Genomic DNA, 24,334 nt, shown 5'->3' with positions numbered 1-24,334 from the left:
CTCATCCCTTGTGCAAAACCTGAGAATTAAATTTCACAGAGGTGGTGATTGCCCAGCCCTCTGATGTGTCAATATCTCCCCACTAAAAGCTCCTGCCAGTTCAGTGTCATTCACAAATTTACTCAGTATACGTTTGAGGGTGGCAACCACAGCGTTTACGAGGACTGGCCCCAGAAAAAGAGCCCTGTGACATCCCAGTAGTGACCGGTCACCAGCCTGGTGTAGCCCCATTTACAATCATGCTTTGAGCCTGACCGGTAACCCACTGTATGACGCTGTACCATATCACACCTTGTTGTATTATATTGTACTGTACCACACTATATTGTACTATGTTGTACCACATCATACCATATTATACAATGTTGTACCATGGTGCATTATTGTAGTAGAAATGCTGTTATAGCTTGAAACAGTGATTGAGTACCTGGTGGGAAGGCAGGGCCAACCTCATGGAGCTCAGGTGTATGCAATTCCCCTGAGTGACCGGGAGGAGTGAAGCCAGGATCCACCCCTTCCCAGACCTCATTTAAGGGCTGTCAGTGGAAGTAAGGGGTTCTTGCTGGAGGTTCTTGTGTAGTTGTCACCTTCTGAAGGTAAGCGAATTATTATTATTATTGTTTATTTATTTTTATTGTTTTTTGTGGCTGTTAGATTAGAGCAAACTCACTTGCTGTAGCCTGTGATTTTGATGCTCTGCTGTCACTGTTGTGCTTTCCATTCTGTTGCAACTATATTGTGCCACACCATACTATTTTAGCTCACTAGGTTGTACCATGTTGTGCTGTATTAGAATGTATTATACTGTAAACCCCAGGAGTACTTTATCTACTTCTTGTCTATGTGAAAGAGGTTCTTCCTTTTCTGAAACTTCAACCATTTAGTTGAGACCTCTTTTCAAGCAGGAGTTGTGTACCACCAGTGATGCTCAGTAGCTCCTGGAATAGTGAAGAAGTAGAGGCTAACCAAAGAACTCTTAGATGCAATATTTACATGTAAAATTCAGCTGGGCAAATAGATGTGTAACCTCAGTTTCTACTTCTGTGAAGATAGTGTGATGTATTTGCACTCATCTAATTCATTTTCCAATAACAGTGCAAACTATTTCTTCATTTTAAGACAATTAGTATAAAATTCTTTACATCTACAATCTTATTCTGTTGAGACTGCGCTTGAATCTTGGTTGCAGCCATGGAAACATGGAATTGGGGCTGAGGGTTCAGTATGTTGGCACCATGGGCAAGATTCCACTTCTTGCTGCCAAGGAGGAAACTCGTGTTTCCATACTCATGTTAGCATCCATGAAGGGTTTCCCTGTTGTAATCCTCAGTCCAGAGTACATTTGCCTGGGCATAGGTGTTTGTTTGTTGTTCTTCCCTTTGTTTTGCTGTTGCTGTTACAAACATTCTTCCAGGAAGGAGAGCCCCAACAAGGAATGTTCTTTATGGAGGCTGATGAGCCCTGTCTCTTCAGTCACCTCTGAATATGTTAATGATAACTCTGTTTGTTTTTAGCTCTTTGGCATTGGAGGGGCTGTGCTACTGAGAGGAGGGATGGGTGAGGTCAGTGCCCAAGGGATGCTCTGCATGTGAGTCCTACCACAGGCAGCTGTGGGCTGGCAGGGAAGCTGTGCTTCCACAAAGCTGTTTAGAGGAGAGACACCAAGCAGCTGTAGCCTCTGAGACAGTTCTTGTGTTTGGTATGAGATGTAGTAAGTAATATTCAGTCATTCTGCAGCATTTATTTTGACTCTGCACTTTCACTGGTATGGTTTTGGCCTTGGCTTTACAGTGTCAGTATGTTTGTCCAGGGCTGGATAAAAATGGGAAGTTATTAGCTATGATCTAGGGCAAACAAGTTACTAGTTGTGTGGTTACTGAGACCATTGTTGAAGGGCCACAGGTGGAAGTAGCAGATAATGCATCTGCCCAGGACTTTACCACTGACCAGTTCCACCTGCGGTCAGTTTGCCTTGAATTCAACACGTGCTCAGTATTGTCTGCAGACCGGATAGTTACAAAGTTACTGGCAGGCAAGGCCTGCACGCCGTACAGCGACTCGTTTACGCATCAGACGCGCTTCTCGGGGAAGCGCTGCCGCTGGAACACGAGCAGCCCCATCGTGGCGGCTGTGAGCGCGGAACGGACCCCGACCCCAACTGGGAGGGGCGGCCTGCAGGCCGGCGGCGCGGCACCCCCTAGCGGGGCGGCGGCCGCGCATTGTCTCCCGGCGGGGTGGGGCTTCTCGTTGCCGTCTCTCGGCCGGGCCGGATCCCGCGCAGCTGCCGCGGCGGCTCCGACGGAGGGAGAGAGGCGGGCGTTTGCGTGCCCCGCAGGCGGGCGCTGAGACACGGGTGGAGGCGGGTCGGCGGCCCGTGGCCACCGTCTCCTTCCCGACGGGGGAGGGGTCGGAGCCCTCGCCGGGGCGGCGAGGAGCTGCGAGGCGGCTGGGGACGGCCGCCGCAGCCTGGCCGGAGCGGGCGGGACCCGACTCCGCCCCGCGCCCGCCCTGCCCGTCCGGGCACCCGGAGCGCCGCAGCCCGGTAAGTACGCGCCCGCGAGGGCTCTTCCCGTGCTACAGCCCCGACACCGAGTGCTGCGCAGGCCCCGCGGCCTGGCCGCGCTTTGTTCCCCGGCGGCTGCGGGTGCACCGCTCCGCCGGGTGTTGGCCGGCCGGCCGGGGCGCGGAGGGGCGCGGTGTCCCGGCCTCTCAGGGCAGCCCCAGTGGGGCAGAGCTCGGTCACCCGGGGGAGCCGGCGCAACAGGTCCGGGCTTTGTCCGTGCCGCCGCTACGGACGTGGCTGCTGCGGGGGGGGCCGCCGGGTGGCCGGGGCCTGCCTTTGTGCGGGAGCGCGCGGCGGGGCTGCCCGGAGCGGGTCAGCGGGGGTAGCCCCGGCACCAGCACCGCCTCGTGCCGGGCGCTGCGCCGCGCGTGGAAGCGCTGCTGGCTCGGGAGAGCTGATTCACGGCTGCGGCGCGGGTTGCTCGCGGCCCCGGTTGCCATTTCTTTGATTTTTGACAGGTCCATTGTCTGGTGCTTCTGGCTTTGCTCCCCCCCGTGATTGTAGCGTCTCGTGCTGCCCATTTCATAGAGCCTCCTAGGCAGGCGCTGGGTAGGAGATATTCTCTGAAGCGCGTTAAAATGCAGTGTATCCGTGTGCAGAGAAACAAGTATTTAAGAATGAAACAGATTGCTGCGGTATGCTTTTTTTTTTTTTTTGGTGCGTTTCTTACAGTGAACGCAGTCCGCGATGCTTACGTGGATCGGTATCAGTGGCTGCTCCAGTCAGTAGCTCTTTCATCTCGGTCCCAAAGGAAATAGTGGCCCTCTGCGTTCCTGCTATTGCAGTGTCTGCATTATCCGAATGATTGGATGCTGACTTTGATCACTCGTTTAAATTCCCTGTGATGAACAAGGTCTCATTTTTTTTTTTTCCCTTCTTTCCTTATTCTGTAATACTGTCTGTTAAGGTTTAGTGCACAGTAAATCACAAGTACTATGATTATATTTCAGGAGCAGCTATGTTGATGAGCTCCTGTAAGGGCTCGCATACTCCTGAATTTATGTATTTTTTTTAATAGACTTGCTCTTGTTGTCCATAGCAGGCATCAACTTAATGAGGGTAACAGGGAGGAAGGAGATCTGAAGCATGGTCAGAGAGGCCTGTACTTGCCTGTCGATCCTACTTTGTTTTGTGGTGAAAAGCAAACAAACCTAGATACAATTGCAGTGTTGTTAGTGATGGGTTTGGGGTTTTTGTGCTACTCTTTCCATAAGTTGTTGCTTCTTGGAGAATTGTATAAAATCATCTCAGCCAACAGTTTTTTCCTCAAGTAGCAATAGTTGATGTCTTATTTGTGATTTAGATATCTATTTTATGAGGAATAAGAAAAAAAAATGAGAAAATTGTAGTTTCCTGATAAGAAACAGTGCCCTGATGTCTCCTTGAGTTATAAGCTGTAGTTATAAATTAGGTGTGGAGTCACATTTCTCAGTATAGCAGCTTACACTAACAGGGAAAATGTACATGTTTTTGGTGTTGATTGCTGTTTTCTAGCAGCGTGAAAGAAAATGAATCTGATCAGTTTCAGGTCAGTGTCAACTTGCTGCTGCTTGGGAGGGAATGGGGACATACTTGTGGAATAGACTGAATGTGTCAGTGGTGAGCTTAATCGTGACGCTACACAACTGGCTCAGACTGTAGTCTAGAGGATGAGGAGGGATGATGAGTAGTCAGGAAATATGCAATATTTTCAGTATGCAGCCCCAGATCAAGTGAGCGAAGCCTGCCCTGGGCAATGGCAGTGTTAGGGATTGATGTCTCCAGACTTTCACAGTACATCTGCCCAGGTCTCTTGAGTACTTGCTGTTGATACCCTTGTCCCTGACCTGAGGGTATGTACTGTTACCACCTCTCCATCTTTTTGGTTTAGTTGTGTCTCTGGCAAACTTCTGGTAATGTTGTTCTTGATGAATTTAGAATGTATTTAGTGTATTGGCTTCACCTGTAATACTGTAAACACAGGTGTGAGTTGCTGGATTGTATTGTTGGATGGCATTTAATCATCACTGCAAACTTTTATGCAAGCCTTAAAGCATTTGCTGAAGCTTTCACTGATTGCTTATCTTTTAATCCTGCTTTTTCCTAATGCAGATAGGGACTATTTCCATCTTGAATTCAAATTCTAATTCTTTTTTTTTTTTTAATTATTATTTTATAGCAGAGTTTGGCTCAGTGTTTTTTTTTTGTTTGTTTTTTCTGCAAAAAACTTAGTTTTTTTTTCCTGTAGTCCAATAGTCCAAAACTGAGTGTAGATTACCTCTGCTTGAAAGCGTACCATGAGGATTCTGGATCTTGTTACTTTCCCACTGCTTCCGGTGCTGCCTCAGGAGCATTGCCTGCTAATTATAAACAATGTTGATGTCTACCATATGTTTTGGTAGAAAATGCAGGATTCCTGCTGTCCCAGGCAACTTGAATGCCTAGTTTTACAAGTAGTTGTGAGCACATATAGGAAAAGTGGTTCCCTTATCACGTAGCTTTGTAATAAATCCCTGTTTTCAGACCCCAAGGAAATAAACTTTTAGAATGAGTGTAAATGCAGACTTTTTTTTTTAAATCTAGATTTGCAGAGTCCAGACTTTAGAGCTGTACCTTTAACTCTGAACAGAAAGTGTTATGTTCCTGTACATATGCTAAGATTGATCTGTTCCAAAACTAAGGTAGTATGAATCTTTCTGTGATTTATTTGTGCATTATGAAGCTGGTGAATGCACTGCCTTGAAAAGTATTGTTGAAGCTGGTGTTTCACAGGCTTACTTAAACTATTGCTGGTGTCTTGTTTAACTCAATTTTCATGCTCATTGTGTCATATTATAAAACCTGGCATGTCAAAAGAGAAGCTTCAGATACTGAAGTTGTGTTATACAGTTCAGTTTGTACTACCGTGTTTCATGCAGCATTTCATGCAGCAGTGTTCTCAGTTGTGCAGAGGACGCTTTCCATGTAAGACTGGAGATGAGCAAGTTCTAAAGAGAGTGCTGTGATTGTAGGTGAGAGTAAGTAAGAAATTCTAAAAGCATCAAAAGAAAGTGTTGCTGTTCTGGTATTGATAAGCTTATGTACACAAGAGAAATAAGACTTGAGCACCTTCAGTGAACAGGCAGAAAAATCCCCGTGGCAAGGTTTTGTATTCTTTAGACTGAGAATGAGAGATTTTTTTAAGAGGGGATATCCGTACAGGAGGCTCTAGATTTAACAAGGAGGCAAATGGAAAATGAATATGTTGTCTCCCCATTTCCAAGTGGAAGATGAGCTGCAGCTTTTTTAGGACAAACTGAAATTTGGAACACTGGGACAGAACACTCAAAGGAAATTAGTTTAGAGGTGGTGAAGACGTGACTTAAAGCTTCACAGAAGCAATAATGCAAGGGAGGTAAAGGTAGTAGGCACATGCCAAGCTAAATTCCAACATCAGAGAGATGTATTCTTAGAAAGATATAATGAAAGGGTCAATGTAGACCACACATACAATAAAGTGTTGCATGAATAGGAGAGATTTGATGTTAATGTGTGAATTATGTATGTGTTTGAATCTGCTTTTAGGTGTTGCTGAGCATTGGTTTCTAACTTACATGTTCTGAATCATATGATAGAATCACAGAATAGATTAGGTTGGAAGGGACCTCAAGGATCATCAAGATCCAACCCCCTGCTCTAGGCAGGGCTACCAACCTCCGGATTTGACATAGTGTTTACTGATTCCTTCTAATTCAGCCCTAGAAAATACTATCAGGCTGAAATGTATGAATCTGCTATGTCTTTGCAAGATACTCCAGGTATTTATATATAGTAGTAGAATGTTGATCTTTGAGGATGAGCAGTACTGTGGTTACTGCAGGTGATTGCTGTGGCTGATTTCATTGTGGTTAGGAGCTGAAATGTTTAGGATTTTTCTTATGAGCACAAAAACCAAAGACAGCTCCGCAAGTTGAGAGATTTATTTCTTTCACACACAGTATATCTCAAATGCAGCACAGTTATTTTGTGTAGCAATGCATCTGTGTTCTTTTGACTTATTTTGAAACTTTAAAATGTGCTCTTTATAGCCCAGATCTTGAATATCTCTGTTTTCTACTTAACTGCTTGGTTAAGATTAGCAAAGTTCTCAGGTTGCTTATTAATTTCTTATGCAGGGGTTTTAATTATCCTCTTTGAGTCCAACCTGTGTGCTCTGCAGTGGGTTTATGTGTGCGACACTACTTTGTATATTACTTTTAAATACAGAGGCAACTGTTCAGGATGGTTCAAAGCTCACACAGTCTTTTTCCTGAACAGGGAATGTAATTTGTCAGATATCAAACCCAAAGTTTGAGAGATTTGTAAATAGCCTCACCGTTAGTGATTTGTTTTGGGTCAGTTTTCTCAACCTTAAAAGGGTAGCTTTTTTGCTGCTTTACTTCTGTGTTCCCCACTCAACTTTCTTCTCATACAGCTTCTTGGCCTCTGCCCCAGACTCTGGCTTTTAGTTGGGAAGAGTGTTTCTTTTTGTTTCTGTGCAATTATAGTGTCATACTGTCCTGAGAAATGATTCTGAGGGACTGAGCCACACGAACTTGTAACTATTGCCAAGTATGTGTATTGTTCTGAGGTTGTAGAACTAGATTGTTTTCTTATACAAATGTTATAAAAGGAACAAGAAGTTCTAATCTGGCACCCCAGAGGAAAGTTATTTTTCGTTTGCTCTGAACTGCCAACAGTTACACTCATCGGTGCAGCTGTTTGTCCCTTGACTTCATCTTTTGATTTGGCTGCTTATGGAATTGACCAGTCCCTTTCCTCCTACTGTCTGGTTAGTTTTATAAAGTACCAAAGGCATAAGATCTCTCTATGATCTTTCATCATGAGCTGGTTTTGGCTGATTCTTTAAAGTATTGGTGATAAGGGTCTTATTTTGGCCAACTCTTTCGTGCAAGCTTCTGACTGCTATGGTGTGGTTTGTTTTTCTTTTTTTTTTTTTTTTTTTTCCCCATCATTAGAGGAAGCCAGAGGAGGGAGGAGTGTCTCACTTTATTATTCAGTTGGCTTTTGGGTTTTTTTTGCTAAGTTAAACTGAGATTGTTTCAGTTGTGAGGGTTAGCAGTCTGATTTGTCCTGCTTCCACACAATTTGCACCTAGGTACATTTTGAGAGCTGAACCCTGTTCTTTTATGGGTATTAAGGAAGCATCATGAGGAAGAAAAAAAAACATGCTTGTGCTATGCTTTGAACTTTGCATTTCAGTTGTCCTAATGCATGTTCAAATAGCAAAGGGGTGTAAGAAGCCACCTCCCATATTGCATCACTTTGCTTGTGCTGTGGTCACTTGATGCTCTGGAGTGAGCTGGGACTCTTCCAGATGACTGCAGCTTCTTGCTGCTTTGGCTGCCTGTTACAAGGGAGGCAGTAAGGGCAATCAGATTCTGCTGCTGCCTGTGTTAACATCCTGAAGGGGAGGTTGTGGATTTCTATGTGAAGCCCTGTTATTTGCTTCTCTCTGTAGATGGGCAGGAGAAGAAATAAGGGATCCATCTGAAACCTGAAAAGCACTTTCTGTCCTATGTTACCTTAAAGAAGCCTGGATGCTACTGTAATTTAGTGTGTGTTTGGCTAAGACTGAGGATGGAAAGGTTAGAAAACTGAAGCAAGATAATAATTTCATGTATCACATGTAGTGACATCATTACAAACTTCTGCTTTTCTGTGGGTTGGAGTTTGACTGCTGGTTGTGGACTTGACCTTTGAATCTAAAGCAGAGCTGTTCCTTGGGAGCGTGCTAATTGCTGCAGCTCTGTGCTTGCCCTTGTGTGAGAAGCCTGGGGTGCAGGTATCCTGTGTCATAACTGTGGGTTATTAGCTATAGTGTTTGTGTTCTTCCTTCTCTTTTGCTTTGGCATTTGCTGTAAGCCTGAAGAAAAGCTCTCATTCTGTGAAATGAATGGTTGAGATCAAAGTTGAAACTTAAGAGCACAATGCCTTTTTCTTCTTGGTTTGCATAGCTGCTCTTATTCTCTTGTTTTCCATTTCCTTGCTCCCTATTTATTAGGTTGCTCATCACTTCTTTTTGCCACTCATTTATTTCATTGCTTCTAAAATACTGGGGGGGGGGGGGGGGGGGGAAAGAAGTGTAGGAATTGAATACTGAAGGTGGATTAAATAGGGGAGGTAGTTATCCAGGGCAGCACTTTCACATTCAGTTGTTAAGTTGTTAGATGAATGACCATGTGAACAAGTTAGGATTTGAATATCCAGATGAAAAAAGGACAGGAGAAATTGAGTACTTTTTCACGGCTAAATTTGATAAGGCTGTGACAATATGCCTTTGGGTGATAACTTTGCACACTGTTCACAGACTTTTAATCAAAAGGTGGACATGTTTTTCAAGCTACGTTCATCTGCTGTCACAATTCACAAGTTGCTGAGTTAAGAGTACTGATCGCACATGTTTAATGGAACTGAGATTGTATGGTTGCATTTTGAAAACAAACTTATAGACTGATCAAGTCTCCTTGGTCCATAGTTGCTATTTTCTTATTTCTTTGGTATGGATTATCATTTTCAGGAAGATCAGTAATATTTTTTTCATGTACAGTTTGAAAATCAGGCACAATATAAAATGTTTTTTTTTCAAAAGAACTGTTTTGTCCAAGACCTTCTAATGCTTAAATGCTCCTAATGTGTTGGTTATCTGCTTTTGAGTACCTAAGCTGATGTTCATCTGTCAGCTTTATTGTTACTTTGAATCTGTCCAGCTGAGGAACCCAGTTCCATTTGCTCTTTAATTAGAAACAAAGGTAACAAATGAATGTTTACAGCTTTTTTTTTTTTTCTTTTTCCCCCCTCCCTTTTCTGGGTTGGTTTAGCATGCTTCTCAAATTCCCCTGGGGTGTCAGTGATGGAGATACTCTTGTCCTGTCTGCTTCTATCCCAACTTCAATGTAGCTTTAACAGTAGATAGAATAATGATCTACTTAGGTAACTGTGTTAGTTAGCTTTTTTCTTGGTCTCTTACATGTGTGTTTTATTTTTCTGTGACATGGATGAGGTTGTTTTAAGCTGATCCAGATTGTCTGGGCTAATGCTTTTTTTGGGTTGAAGTTAGCATCTGTGTGCTAGCTTCAGAAAACGAAGCTGTTAATTTTGAAGGCTTGCGTTTCAGAAGTTGATTTTAAAAGCTCAAAACTTCAGCCCATATGATCAAGGTTTTTTCTTTTGTTTTTTTCCCCTCAGTATTTCGGAATGTCTATTGTTATTTGTGCTATTGTTTGTATCTGGACTTGCAAGCTGCTACAGTTCTGAATGTAGCTGCCCATCTGCTCCTTGGCTATTTATAGGCAAATCTATGGAGCTCCTTATATTCTCTCAAGTCTTCAAAACATTAATGAATTAAACATCACAGTGCTCTTGCAAAAAGGGAACTAATGCATAACATCTCCGTTTTACAGATGGAGAGCTTGAATGAAGACTAAAAGGGATAAATGACTTGCTGAAAGCCATATGTATATTTCATAGCAGAAAAAGGAATGGAAACCAGACTTTTGTTTTTGAGCTTTCATCTTGAGTTTAGGAGAGCAGCTACACTGTATTGCTGGATACAGGATGAGAAAATAATACATTTACTTGTTCCCTGTAACTTGCAATAGGTACTCCTGAACAGACAAACATTTATTAACTTTTTACTGAGGTTTCAGATCTAATGAATTTGCCTAGCTGGACCATGTTGGGATAAGGGCAGTGAAGTTGGTGAAGGATTGGGAGTGTGAGTCTTAGGAGGAGTGGGCTGAGGAGAGTGGGGGGCTCAGGTGAGACATTATTGCCCTCTGCAACTGCTTGCAAAGAGGTTGTGGTGAGGCAATGATCAGCTACTTCTACCAGGTAATAGTGATAGGATAAGAGGGATTGCCCTCCAGTTGCACCATGCAAAGTTCAGGGTGGATATTAGGAAGAACTTCTCTGAAAGAGTTGTGAGGTATTGGAACAGGCTGCTTGGGGAAGTTATTGATTCACTTTCTCTGGGGAGGTGTAAAAAAAAATAAAAAATTAAAAAAAATGTTGGTTTAACACTTGGTTTAGTGGGCAATATTGGTTGTGGGTGAGCAGCTGGACTAGTTGATCTTAAAGGTTTTTTCCAGCCTTAATGATTCTTTGATTCTGTAATGGTGTATATAGTAATTCTTCCTGCTCTTTGTTTAATCTTCAAAGTTTCTGTTTTTCTTTTTCTGGTGTGTTCTGACAGCATGCTGTGGAGAGTTTTCTTCTGGATAGAGCATGTCAGAGCTCTCATAGAAGAGAGGTTGTTTCAAATTTCATGAGTTTCTGGAACAAAGGCAAGGTGTTTAAATTACAATTCTGACTCACCTCCCTTCACTCTCAATGAACAGAATACTTCCTTTGGTTACAGGAAATATGGAACAAAAGAACTATTTTGATCCATGAACACTGCCAGTACTATGGCAGAAAACCACGTAGAACTTATTCAAGTTCAGTGAAATGAATTGGTGTTTTACTAACAACAAAGAAATATGCTTACTGAGGTCAGTAAGTTGAGATAACGCTTTTATATGTGAAGGGATGATAATTGTGAAGTGTGAGTGTGGAAGTTTGCTTTTGTTCTTGATTATAATATCCATTTGAAGTAACTCTGAAATGTAACTTAAGGTGGAAAGGGAAAACTATCAACTCTGTTTACCTACACGCATGGTTGGGTTGTAATAGGGAGGCAAAAATGATTGCCTGAGTCATTCTTGAGTTTTGTGTTTTATGCCATGGCCCCCAATTTCTTGTCTGTAGCATACGGGAAGATTTAGTAGGGTCTTATGTAAGTTATTGTTTAAAATGCAAGCTGTATTGACATGCAGTCTCCTGAAAGACAGAATTTGTTTGCTTCCTTCTGTAATGTGGGAAGTGCATCTTGTATGTGTAATTGCCAAAGAAGTCACTTAGGTAGGGGAATTTGGGCTAAGGGGTGGTAACAAACATTGTGGATTGCTGCATTAGAACAGGGAGAGAAGGTAAAAAAAGTTAATGTTTCTGTTTCTTGGTTTAAGAAAAAAAAAAAAGTCTGTGGGTTTTTTGGTAGTGAAGCTCGTTGTTTCATCAGGAAAAGGAAAAACTGTATTTTACCTCGGGTGCTCTGTTTGAAGTTTTGTTCTTTTTCTTTTTTCTCCCCTCAGTTCCCCTAGATCACTTACAATCTGGATTCTGTTAACATTTTTTTTCCAAGGAAAAAAGTTCTGTTTGTGTACATAAATACACAAGTACCCAAGTGGAGCTCTAGATTAAGAATTAAAGAAAAAAATGAATTTGGGGCTTTTTTTTTTTTTATCCTCTGGGATCGGTTTTGAATTATGAATTTTTGTGTAGAATTAGGTTTCCTTTTTCTTTATATGAATTAATTTTTTAATAAATATGTAAGATCACTTTTAAGGAGGGGAAGGTAGGTTCAGGCATGATAACTGCAATTTATGGAGACCTCAGGTTCCTCTCAGCTTTGCTGTTATCTTTTGGGTCTGGCATTTACTTACCAGAAGTGGCCTATGGGTTATATTTACACCAGCTGTAGGACAATAGCAGCAGTCTATGTGAGTGGAACTTGGTGTGTACTGTCTCCTTTCAGTTTAGTTTAGGAGGAATTAAAGGGCTGCACTGAAATCCAAAATGTAGCTTTCCTGATGAGCCTGTCTCATGCTCAAGTTTTCTGAAGACATTATATCATAAATAAGCTGTTGGTCTGATGGAATGTCTTGATGAGTGAACCTGCTAGTATTCACAAAATATGGTTCCTTGTAGACTGGCACTGCAGGGTTTCTCCAGGAGCTGTTCTCACTTGGGAGTCTTGCTTGGTTCCTTTGTGACCAGTAAATGTTCCTGTTCTAAGGCCACCCTGGACTTTCCCTTCTTTCACCTTGTGGCTTTGCCAGCACTGTGGTAACAGCTGAGATCCCTCTACTAGCATGGGTAGCCTGCTGGTCTGCCTGCTGTGGTAGGGACCTGGGTTACTTGCCAGAAACTGATGCCAACAACATGCTAGTGTAATAGATACTGTACCTTATATAAATGTTAAATTGTGTAAATGTAACATTTATGTAAGAGTTTATTTGGGGAAGGTGCACCAAATTAAATATGTGGAGGAGGGGGAAATTATACACCATTACAATTTCTTTAATTTGTTCAGTTAGTTTTCCTGGGTCCAATTTCCTTTAGGGAGACATTTGGTTCAAGACAAAGTGGAATTTTGAAAACACGAACAGCAACAAAAAAAGACCAACAGTGACTGCAACCCCCAGACAGCCATGAAACAACCTGCCAGCAGCCCTCTCTCTCTCTCTGAAAAAAAAAAAAAAAAAAAACACCAAAAAAAAAAACAAACCAAAAAAACCAAACCAAAACAAAAAATGACCCTCTAAGAACTTGAATTCAGAGTTTAGCTGACTTTGGAGTTTTATGGCATTTCACGTTTCTTCATAAACTTCAGTTAAGAGATTTTTCACATAGGGATGTAAAAGTAACCAATGCTAACCACAGTTTGTTTTTTTACCTCCTTCAGACTTAAGGTGTATGAGAAGGAAATGAACTTAATCATGTAAGGATTATGAGCTAATTTCATAGTGCCTTAAAATAAGAAATGCTTAGGAGCTCTGGGTCTTACTTTATCCTTTTAGCTACAGCAAATAAGAACAACTTCCCCAATGGGTTGGTGATTGTGAATTACATGGTAGGAGTTAATATAAAATAAAAGTCACACTTTCAGTGCTGCCTCAGGAGGAGCATCTTGATAAAGTAAAGGATTCATGAAGCTTGACCAGACTCCTGTTTCTTTTCCTTGGTCTCTCTTCTTTGTTTTTCATATTTGCTTAAAATCTAGGGAAGTAAGTCAGCACACTACTTGCAGAAGACATTCATATAGCGGTTGACATAAATGTGTGACTTGGCTGGAGTTCGTCATGGAACTAGAGATAGACTACAAGTGCATGACAACCGTGTTGTATTGCTGTGCTAATTGACTCCTATGCACTAGGAGATGGTGAATTTTTTTTATTAAAGAGGATGGGTGGCGGTTTTTCCAGGCTGAAAGTATTCACAGGGTGATAAACGTTTTCTATGACCTAGTTGTTTGTTGTTGTGCTTACATATAGTATCACTGTTTTGCTTGGTGTTGAGTGGTTCCAAGTAAACGGCCCAAGGAGTCTGACATTATTATATGGCAGCAATAGTGTTATGTATGACAGCAATTCTAATCTGCAAATATAGATTCATACACAGAAATGTATAAAGTAGTAAACTGTCAAGGTTTGAACACCAGAAGAGAGAATGGGTCAGAGAGTTTCTTAGAACTGATCTCCATCTGTGCTTACATAGCACTCAGCATCACAACAAAACTCAATGAAAGGTGGCTACAGTAGCCCATGTGTACATGTGTATAAATGTTACCTGTTATATTGTTGAAGTAAACCCCTCGACGTGTCTTTTGCGTATCTCCAATGATTCTTGAAGTCAGATGTTAAAGTTTAAGCTAATTTAAGTCTCAAAAAGGATTCATTTTCTGTATATTCTTGAAAAAAAAACTGCCATAATTTTTTGTACTCATATTTTCACAATCAAGATGTATATTACTATTATAATATATTACTACTATATTATATTTTTCTAGGATATTTTGTATCCTTTCAATATCCTACAGAATTTTGTTTTCTGAAAGGTTTCTGTTCTTTTGCAGCTTGTCATTTGCCAGTACTCAGGCTGCAGTTCTTGGAATAGCTGAGTCCCTAGTCAGTCTGCGTCAAAGTAATTCTTTTTATTTATGTAAACTCACTGCATCTGATGTGCCTGTGTCAGTATTACATCTTAATCTTCAGGTCTGGCTCCTGCTCTTTACTAAATTCTGCTACGTAATTTACTCACTTGTAATTGACCAGTGGTTTTTCATTTGTTTTCTGTGCTTTTATTTCCTTGCTTTAATTATGCTTTTTACTTGATTTTTTTTTATCATCTCTTACCTGTACTGGATCATTTCAAATGCTTGTCTTAGAATGTTATTGCTAAGACTTAGCATTTTGTGCAGCTGTTTTGCAAGCTGTCATCAGTAGGAGTCACTTCTAATAGGTTACCTCTATATAATTCTTGATTGTGTTTTGCAACAGCGGAAGTATATGCTTGCCTAAACGCTTTGAGTTTTGTTTCTGAAAGAGTAAACTAAGCACTCCAGCTACCAACTTATGACCAGTAAAGGAAATGTTTCTTGAAGTGCTTTGAACTAGTAATCAGTGTCATGAGCTCAGTAACTTGCATGTTGTCTTTGTGACTTCCACTAATAGGGCAAAAAGTAGTTCTTGATTATGAAATGAGTTTCTGAAGAAGCAGTGTGCTTGTTGCAGTGTTTTTTCTTGTCTAATGTTAGTGAGTTGTCTCATCTCTTTCACAATTGAGTGTGTCTGTTTTCTGGTAGATTTTCTCTTGGAAGTTTATCTAATTGGGACAAATAATGAAATCTGAAAATTATTATTCTGGTCTTCGTGCAGGAGGAACAGGAGGGTGTGAATACTGAGACTCAGGTGAAGTTAGTTACAAGGAAGGTGTTGTATGTGGTTCTGTAGGGTGTAGCAAAAGTGTGACCTCAGGAATACTCACAGGCGGATGCCAGTTGCTGCTTTGTGCACCTGGAGGAGGAAGGAGGTTGCAGTGCTGACATCCTGTTCACAGTCAGTGAAACACTGATGTTTAATCACAATGAACCACAGTTGTTTTTTTTATACAAAGTTGTACAAAGGAAGGGATTTAAGGACAAAAGGAGAGAAAAGCATTTCCATCTGTAGGTTAGACTTGCTTATTTTGACTTTTTTTTTTCTTTAATTGAAGGCCTACTAATGGCAGGGGGGTAATGACAGTGTCCTGATATAAATGAAGTAAAATGTATTTAATGGCAATATTCCTGGTGATGTAAGATGGATTATGAAAATGTAGATAAGAGCACTGATTTTATTTACGTGTTCAATTATATGTCTGAATGACCAAGCAAGCAGGTGGTTTGCTTTCTTTCTAACAGTACTTATGATTCTGTGTTTTGTACGTTCTTTTGGAGGAGCATGAGTGTTTTGGACAGAGTACTTTCTAGTGAAACATCTTGATTTGTTACCCCTGCTTTACATCTTTAACTTCTTGTGTTTCAGATCTGTGAAAATTACCTGAAATAGAATGGAAGCATCAGCAATATTACCCATTCTGAAGAAAAAATTGGCTTTTCTTTCAGGTACAGTTTCTATTTTCTTCACAGAATCACAGAATCTTCTTCAGTTGGTTTCTTTCTAGATAATTTGAGTGGAATTTTTGTTTGCTTTCTTGTATTTATTCAATGCATGTAGCAGAAATATATTGCAAGTTCGCACCTTCATCACATTTCAAAAGCATCTGTCAAATTTTTTTTTTTTTATATCTAGTAAGTAAGATGTGGTTGGCATTTAGCACTTGTTTTAAATGTAACCTGTGACTCAACTCCACAAAGTTGATGCCCTGAAGTTTCAGTCCAGAAATGAAAGAATGACAGTTTAGCAGGAATCCAATAATAACCCTTTTTGTAAGTGTTTTTAGAAATGAACATTGTTAATTTTAGGATTTCCTTTGCACTTCTCTGTTCTCCAACCCTGAATTAGATGGCAATAATTAATATGTTGCAATGTGTGGCTAATTCTGCTTCTGAGTAGCTAATTCAGGCAAAGCTAGAATTACTGTTTTTTTTCTATTCATTCACACTTCTTGAATCTTGGATTAATTGTAATTCTCAGGCCATAGAAAAAACAAAAGGGAATGCTTGGGAAAATTGATTTGAAAAGGAAGAGTAGCTAACTTGCAGGAAACTTCTCAATTTTAAAAACTGATGCTTTCATAACTAAGTATTCTGTTTTAGTTCATTTTAGCTCACCCCAATCACTCCAAGTGAGAACTGTTCCTTCTTGAATGCAGTTTATTTTGATTTGAATTTGCTTGCTGTCCAAGGAGATTTAAAATCAAACAATTCCTATTCAAAACAATAAACTGACATTATATTCCAGCCTGTAAAAGTGGGCAACTTCCTCAGTTGTGGTAGCAGATGCATAAAATGGCTGGTTGTTCAGCATTATGCAGCAGGGAAGCTCTCATTAACTAGAGTGCCTTTGCAGTTTGGCTGGTAGAGCTGCCTGATCCATTTTGAAATATAGATCTTCTTAGTGAAAAGCAATTTACTGAGTGCCAGGTAAATGCTATCACCCTTTTTGAACTTCCATATTTCTAAATAGGTTTGACCTCTTTGGAATTGTGTAGTATTAATGGATACTTTAGTTTAATAAATGATAAAGATTCAGGCAGTAGTTCTTTTAAGCTTTCTTCTGTGTAAGTAAAAGAACTTCAGACACAAACGACTTTCTCATGTCTCTCTTTAAAGCAATTTTATTTCCTTTAGTTTCACAAGTAAGACTACAATGATTTTAAAACAAACATAAATGGTGCTTTACTAAAACATTCTCTGGTGTTGTTTGTATGATAAAACTACTTGTAATGTGCATACAAATAATGTTGGCCCTGCCTTTCTCTGGAAAAACAGCCTAGTAGCTTTGGAATTCATGTTGGTAGGACATCATAAATGGCAGAAAAATAGGAGAGCTCGTTACTCAGCAAAACAAACAAAAAACAAAAGCCCAGCTCTGTTTGGTGCAAAATCATTTACAGTGTTTTGTGGGTTTTTTTTTGTTTGTTTGGTGTTTTTTTTTTTGTTTTTTTTTTTTTAGTTTGTTGCTTTCCTTAGCTTATATGTAATTATTTTTTTCCAATTTGTAAACTATACCACTTTTGAGTTAGGCTACACAATGTGTTGATTTGCCTGGATTCTTTTCAGGTTTAATTTTGAGCTTAAGAACTCAGTAATTGCTCTTTTAGCTGTATTATATTTTGACTTTACCATTCAATTAAATACATTAGTGTGTTAATACTGGCAAATGCTGTACTACATACATGACTAAAGTCTAGTTTCTCTTCAGTATTTTGTTTAAAGATAGAATTTTGTGTTGAAATGTTTTTTTTTTGTTTTTTGTTTTTAGATGGATAAATATGTAGCAGTTATCTTTTCTATAAACCACAGGCTATCACTTTTCACTGAGCAAAGTAATGAATTATAATTCCTACTTTTTTCCTCAGTTTATGTAGTGACAGGTTGGCAGAACATTTACTTGATCTATGTGAGTCAGAAGGCTGCACAAAAAACACTGTGCAGGCAGAATATCATTGTCTGACTCCTTTCTGCTAATGTTAACAAGGTGGGGAGAGGAAGAAGCTTCACTTACACAAGATGACATGTCTTGAACCTGAATAATTCTGCTAATTATTGCAGTCTCTATGAAATGTCAAGACACAGAGTCTGGTTGTTTATTATATGGGTTCAACAAATGCTTTGTAAGTTGCTCTGGAAGTAATGCCTCCTGTTTATTTCAGTGGAAACTGCGAAAGATATCAAGAGCAAAACACCATTTGATAGAGCAAATTCTTAGCTACAAAACACTATTTTTTGACATCATCACCACTGTTAGCTCTGCATTTTTGCCAATGATGAATATGATCATGCATGCCACACTTGTGAAATTCTGCACCAGTGGAGGTGACCCACTGTAACCACTGCTGAAACACTGCCTTACATTGCCTTGTATCCATTGTTTAGTTTTCTTAAATATTCAGTTTGAGTAATTCAATGATGACCCTTTGCTGTATATGTACTTCCATGTCAGACACCATTCTGTCATGCTCCCCTCTCTGCTGCTACCTGCTGCATGACAACAAAATGTAACAGTATTGGTGGGATGGCTCAACTTCTACTACCATCCTACCAACATCTGCCTCTGGGTGGACATAATAAGAGGCATTACTTTTGGAGCCCCACATATTACCGTGGCAGTTTTTCCTAGTTTGCCACTTTTCTACCGGTAACCTATTCTTGAATTTAGCTGTAGTGAATTTTAGTTTAAACGAGTTTATTTTTTGAGTCCTTAAAAACTGATGTCCTACTGCCTCTGAAAAATTTTATTTATTTTTAATAGGAAAAGACCAAATGATGCCTGACTGTTTGGTGGAAGGCCTAGTTCTTCATTTTTTAATTTTTTTTGTTAAGAGATGGTAGCTAAAAAGTCATTGTTCATCACTTCTCAAGTATTATTTTATGTCCTCAAAAATACTGCTTCCCTTTTAGTTGTTGAATTTAATTGAGGGTTCACGAAGCAGTGCAGCAAGTAGGGAGGAACTCTCGTTCACTTCAAGCGTTTGGATGAGAACAAATTTCTAGTTCATAAGGGATTAAGGTTTTTTTTTTGTTTGTTTGTTTTTTCCTCTCCTTTTTTCTTTCCTGATCCCATTTTCAGGCTTCTGCCTGAAAAGGTTTTCTGTCTGAGACAGATAAGGATGGACAGTCTGTAAATAACTTTTGCTTTTTACATTGACTCATTTGATTCTGGAGGAAGGACTAACAGGTAGATCCTTTCTCACCATTTGTTAATGCCTCTGTTAAAAGATAATAAATATTAAAGTCTGTTTTCTGTTTTTCCAACTGTTCCTCCCCTCCCTTTTTTTCCTCCTTCACTTACAAAACAAACAACAAAAATCCTGCCACAGGAGGGGGAATTAAAAAGGAAACACTACTGTTAGAATAGAACATCTAAGCAGTAGCTCTGAAGACATGCAATTTGCTCACCTGCATACCACTGGATCTTTAATACTATTAGGGGAATTGGGGTAGCTCTGAAAGCAAGGGAAGAAGCTATTTCAATTAAGATGCCAACATATGTTGTGTAAACAAACATTATTTTCCATTATTTTGCCTGCATCTCTAATGTTCTTGGAGGAATTCTTCTCAAATTATGTCAGTGTAGGTGTATGCATCGCAAGCACTTCTGGGCTGTACTTGTGTGCTTTGTGTTACTGCTCAACAGCTGCTGTTATTCTTTAAGAAGCTGTGCTCTCTGTCGTTGACTTGCAGGTGTCAGTGGTTTACAGGCTGGTTCAGCCTGGTTCTGTGTGTAGTGGCTTGGAGGGATTTCACAAAATCTGTGCCTCTGGAGAAGGGAAGCAGGGGACCCCAAAACAGCATCAACGATCTGAGGAGAGACAAACTAATTTACTAAAGATGGTATTGGAATGCAAGATAACACATTATAATGCAATATAGTTAGAATTTATGTTAACTAATATATAATGAGAGAGTATCTGAAAGCTGTAGACCTTACAGTAATACTGAAGTGATGCACGCTGTTTGGTTGGGCAGCAGTGAGGAGAGGAGAAGAGCAATGGTGAGAAAAGCTCAATCGGGTGACCTTGACATGAGTTACATCTCCTCTCTGACCACAAAGTCCCCGTAGTAGTTCTTCTCTTCCAGACAGGTACCTGGAACTGGAGCATTAACACTTCAACTCCCAGTGCACTACATGATGTTATCATGTGGAATACCAATAACCAAAAATCATAAAGCCATGACAGCAGGGAAGTAAAACTGTGATATGAGTTTAACCACATGATGAACAATGCTTTTAAAACCATTTGAGAATATATTTTTTCCCCTCAGATCACAGATTTAAGGGCAGAGAGGTTGGGTAAAAAAATAGTAATTTTAGTCAAAATAGTGAATATATGACTGAAGTAAGAGCTTCTCCAAATTCTGTGGAAAGGTCCAGTGTGGCACCTTTGCCCCTTCACTGACTTTTATTCTTTAATGAGTTAATAGCCAGTTAGGAACAAACTTTTTGACCTCTTCTGCATTCAGAGGCTCAGCAAATGATGCCCCTTTGCAAGTTCTTGTCAGATCCAGCTGAAACCACGAGAGAAGAAAAAGCTGCTCCAAATCCATTTTTCTTGTTTGTTGACAGCCATGTGACTCAAAGGTCTACCTTTTAGAGGAAAGACCCATAGAGAAAATTTCAGCTCTTTAAATATTCTTTCTTTAAAAAAAAAAACAAAAAAAACACCAAAAACCAAAAAACACAAAACACAAAAAAACTACTTTCCCAGAAACTTTCTAGATTGTCTGTGTAATTGAAAAATGATATAAACTACAGTTGTAGCATGTTCTACTTAAAAGTAGTACATCTGCCTAACACTCGATTTTGACGGAAGTGAAAATGTGTGGCCTGTACTTGCCATGTTTTTGTTTCTGTTCCTGCCTGCGTAAAATGCATACAAAGGTTGAAGCAAATGACCTGAAGTATTTACCTTAATTGTGAGGTGACTGGTATATGCCTGTAAGCAGGTCAGGAAATCCCTGGGTTTGATGCATGGATTATCAACTGAGAGCAGCCCATGGGGTACAAGACTTTGCTTTGTGTAAGGGATATTTCCAGCAGGTCTTGTCTTGCAGTTGGAGCTGCTGAGCTCACTTACCTTGGAAACTTACTGGATTTCTGACTGACTGGTTGTATAGATTATCTAGGAAATGCTTTAAGTGAAAATGTAATCAGCATGTGCAAAAAAAAAAAAAAAAAAATGGTTCTGGAAAGCTGGATTTGGGACAATGTTTGTATTGGGACTACTAGATGAAAGGCTATGATTGATGTGGATGTGGTCTGTGCTCTGAAGCTTTGGTGATGCCTTAAATATCAGTGGTGAGTAGATCCTTGTATCTAACATGAGTAGTTTCCACAGCAACTTTAAATATTAGTTTTATGATGTGTTTTGAGAACGTGACTACAAAATATTTCTTTTACCTTAAAGCCTTTTCATTAACTTTCTAATGACTTTTTCATTCCCAAATAGGCGGGAAGGACAGAAGAAGTGGTCTCATTTTGACAATTCCATTATGCCTTGAGCAGACGAGTATGGATGAGCTGAGTGTCACGCTGGACTACCTGCTTAGTATCCCAAGGTGATTTCAAAGGCATTTGGCTCTCAGGGCTCCTTGCTTCTTCCAGTCCTGGAAAGGGTCATTTATTGTTTCTATTTGATGTCAGTGCAAAATTTATTTTATGTAAATGATTGTTCAAAACATTATACGGTCTGATTTAGTTAGAAACATACATGCTAAAATAAACCTGGGGATATACCGAGGCTTGCTTAAGTCCTTTTATTCTGTGTATCTAGCTCTGTGTTTTTCTGTTTGTTTTATGTATTTTTATTAAGTGTTTCTTCACTCCTTTCATGGAATATCTTTATTTCTTTTGATGTCAGTGAACTTAAATTGCTATGTAAATTAATGAGTCAGTCTATTGAAATTCTGAAGCCTACAAAGTAGCATTGCAGTTTACAAATTTACCCAAAGTAAACAAAGCTACCTCCTCTTTTTACTTTTGTGTGTGCATATCCTTTGTAACCTGTAGACCTTAGTCCTACAGAGTTTTAAATAGCTGGGTAACTTCAACGAGTCTTAGTTAAGTGTTCAAGGTTAAAGGAGCACTTAAGTGTGCTGAATTAAAACTTGAATGTTTTGTCTTTCAGACCCTGTTGTCAGATATTTTTGGTGTTCTGCTTACGTGACCCTGTAAACTTATAGTGACTGTTTTTGCTCTTTTTTTTTTTTTTTTTTTTTAAAGATCAGAGGTTCATCTTTAGAGTTGCTTTGCATATATCTAGGAAGGAATTAAGTCCATCAGCTAAATGTTTGCTTGTATCCCTAAGAATGTCTCTTGGAAATAAAGATTCAGTGCCATAACCAAAGAATGTTTAGTGCAGTTTGCTCGTTGGAGTCTACAAAAGCATTAAGAACATAACAAAGTGATCTACTTCTTTTTGTGGTTAAGAGCATTTGAAGGAGAAAAAGAGAGCTCTAGTTAGGGAGAGAAAAACAAGCAGTAGATTCAGTTTGCTTACAAGTAAAGCATCAGTGTATATGTGTATATTGAACAGCATTTAAGTTGTGGAAGCTTTAGAGTTTTCCAAACAGCTTGTAAAGTGTTGGAAATCCCAAACTGTCATCTATGCAAGTCGTCTCATTGACTTAGGGACTTGGCCACATTTGTGTAACAGATGCAGGCATTGTTGTTCTCACAAGTGTTAATTATTCCTCAGTCTCACCCTGGTGTATGTTTTTTACATATATTAGTGTAAAAATAACTGACTGAAAATTCAGTGAAAGCACTCTTTGTACAAATTGTGAGTCTGCTATTTTTCAGTAGATTTATAGCCTGAATCATTGTGATATAATACTTGTTGGTGAATGATACCTTTTTTCTAAGTACTTTTCCTTTTTAGTGAGAAGTGCAAAGCAAGAGGATTTACGGTGATAGTGGATGGCAGAAAATCTCAGTGGAACGTGGTGAAGACAGTTGTGTTAATGCTACAGGTGAATCCATTTTATCCATTGATAGTTGACAGATTTGTTATATAGATGTGAACCCAATAGCTGCATTATTTTGAGTATATTAATTTCTTCACTGAGAGACAGGAAGGTAGTTTATGGTCTTGTAATATCACAAATATCACTCTTTGACAAAGAAACAATCTAAAGAGAGGATGATACACTTCCCTCAAATGAGGTTCAAATTCCTTATTTGCTCAACACGTGAGATTGTAACCTTTTTCCTAAAACAGAGTTTTATTTGAAAACAATACAGAATTATGCTCTTGGCATCATCAGCTATGAGTAGCAAGCATATAAGCAGAGGTCTGTTTGCACGGATAGTGCAGATAAGTAGGCTTTGATGCATTATGCAGTGCCAATTAGCTTTCATTGTAAATGGCTGTTGATTTTATTGCATTACAATAGTCCCAGTCACAAATTATTTCCTGGATGCTACTCAAAGTAGGGAGGGAAAAAAGTGTCAATTCCCAATTAAGGTTTTTCTTAATTATTTGTATTTGCTTTTTCAGAATAGTGAGGTTCTGATAAAGATATATGATCAAGTTATATTTCTGTAAAGGAATATGGTCTGTCTTCTGGTCTCAGTGTCCAGATAAAAATGGAGGGTACAGCACTTTGAACTAGATAAAGAAGTTGAACTCTACTGCCTTTCCTGCTTTTCTTACTGTGTAAATGATTGCTGTTTATTGGAGTGCTTTCCACAAAATTAGAGATAGACAGAAAAATATGTGGCCCTATTGGAAGTAGATAATTTTTAGGTTAAGGGATTACTTTTTCATTTTATATAGCAAACTGCATAAGTAGAAAGCTTTGTTATGAACTTTTTTAAAAAAGAGATACTATAAAAAAACATTTAATGAAACCAATACTTTGTGTTTTTCTGTACTGGTACAGGATGGATTAGGGGTCAGAATTTCTTATCAGTTCTGACAATATTTTGCTATGCAATCTACTGCAGAGTGTGGACCAACTTGGGACGTAGATGCAGCAAATTTTGTATAATTTCTATCAGTGAATGTAATTTCTCGAGTAGTTGAGGGCACAAAAGTAGAGCTCAGTTCTGTGATACATGATAGCTTGAATGTTTTACTGTTGTTCCCTCCCTTAATTTGTTTTACAGAATGTTGTTCCAGCTGAGGTATCACTTGTTTGTGTAGTAAAGCCAGATGAATTTTGGGATAAGAAGGTTACGCACTTCTGCTTTTGGAAGGAGAAAGATAGACTTGGCTTTGAGGTATGTAGAACTTCTTCCTGCTTCAGTCACAAATTCTGCTTCTGGAATTCCTTAGAATAATTGGATGCAAATGCACGGCTCCTTAAAAAATAGTTTATTCTGGGTGCTTTATGGAGATCCCTAATAAAGCACTGTGGCTTTTTAGCTTTTTTGCTTTTTTTCTACTTGAAAGGAATATTAAATGAAGTCTCTAATTAGAAATCTGTTGCTGAGCAGGAGGATAAATCTGTATGACACATTTGGTTGATGCTTTGAGCAAGAAACT

General features: G+C 39.5%; 1 protein-coding gene across 8 annotated transcripts in view; it reads left to right on the top strand.

Moving 5' to 3' along the window:
- The first annotated feature begins 2,194 nt into the window (after positions 1 to 2,194).
- SESTD1 (SEC14 and spectrin domain containing 1) overlaps positions 2,195 to 24,334 on the top strand; it is a 50,541-nt gene continuing 28,401 nt past the window's right edge. For 2 of the 8 annotated variants that reach the window (XM_085552652.1, XM_085552648.1), the window contains exons 1-6: positions 3,026 to 3,112; positions 3,236 to 3,416; positions 15,706 to 15,785; positions 21,296 to 21,404; positions 22,727 to 22,817; positions 23,956 to 24,069. In XM_085552652.1, coding sequence (XP_085408778.1) covers positions 15,731 to 15,785; positions 21,296 to 21,404; positions 22,727 to 22,817; positions 23,956 to 24,069 — 369 coding nt within the window. In that variant the 5' untranslated portion in view covers positions 3,026 to 3,112; positions 3,236 to 3,416; positions 15,706 to 15,730. Of the gene's footprint in view, positions 3,417 to 15,705; positions 15,786 to 21,295; positions 21,405 to 22,726; positions 22,818 to 23,955; positions 24,070 to 24,334 lie in introns of all 8 variants that reach the window. The other 6 variants (XM_015868361.3, XM_015868366.3, XM_085552650.1 and 3 more) reach the window with 6 other exon arrangements.

Source organism: Coturnix japonica, chromosome 7, assembly GCF_054131305.1.
Source record: "Coturnix japonica strain WE chromosome 7, WE-NBRP24, whole genome shotgun sequence".
Lineage (NCBI taxonomy): Eukaryota > Metazoa > Chordata > Aves > Galliformes > Phasianidae > Coturnix > Coturnix japonica.
Note: the sequence above shows the minus strand (reverse complement) of the source record. Positions and strands in the feature narration are given on the sequence as shown.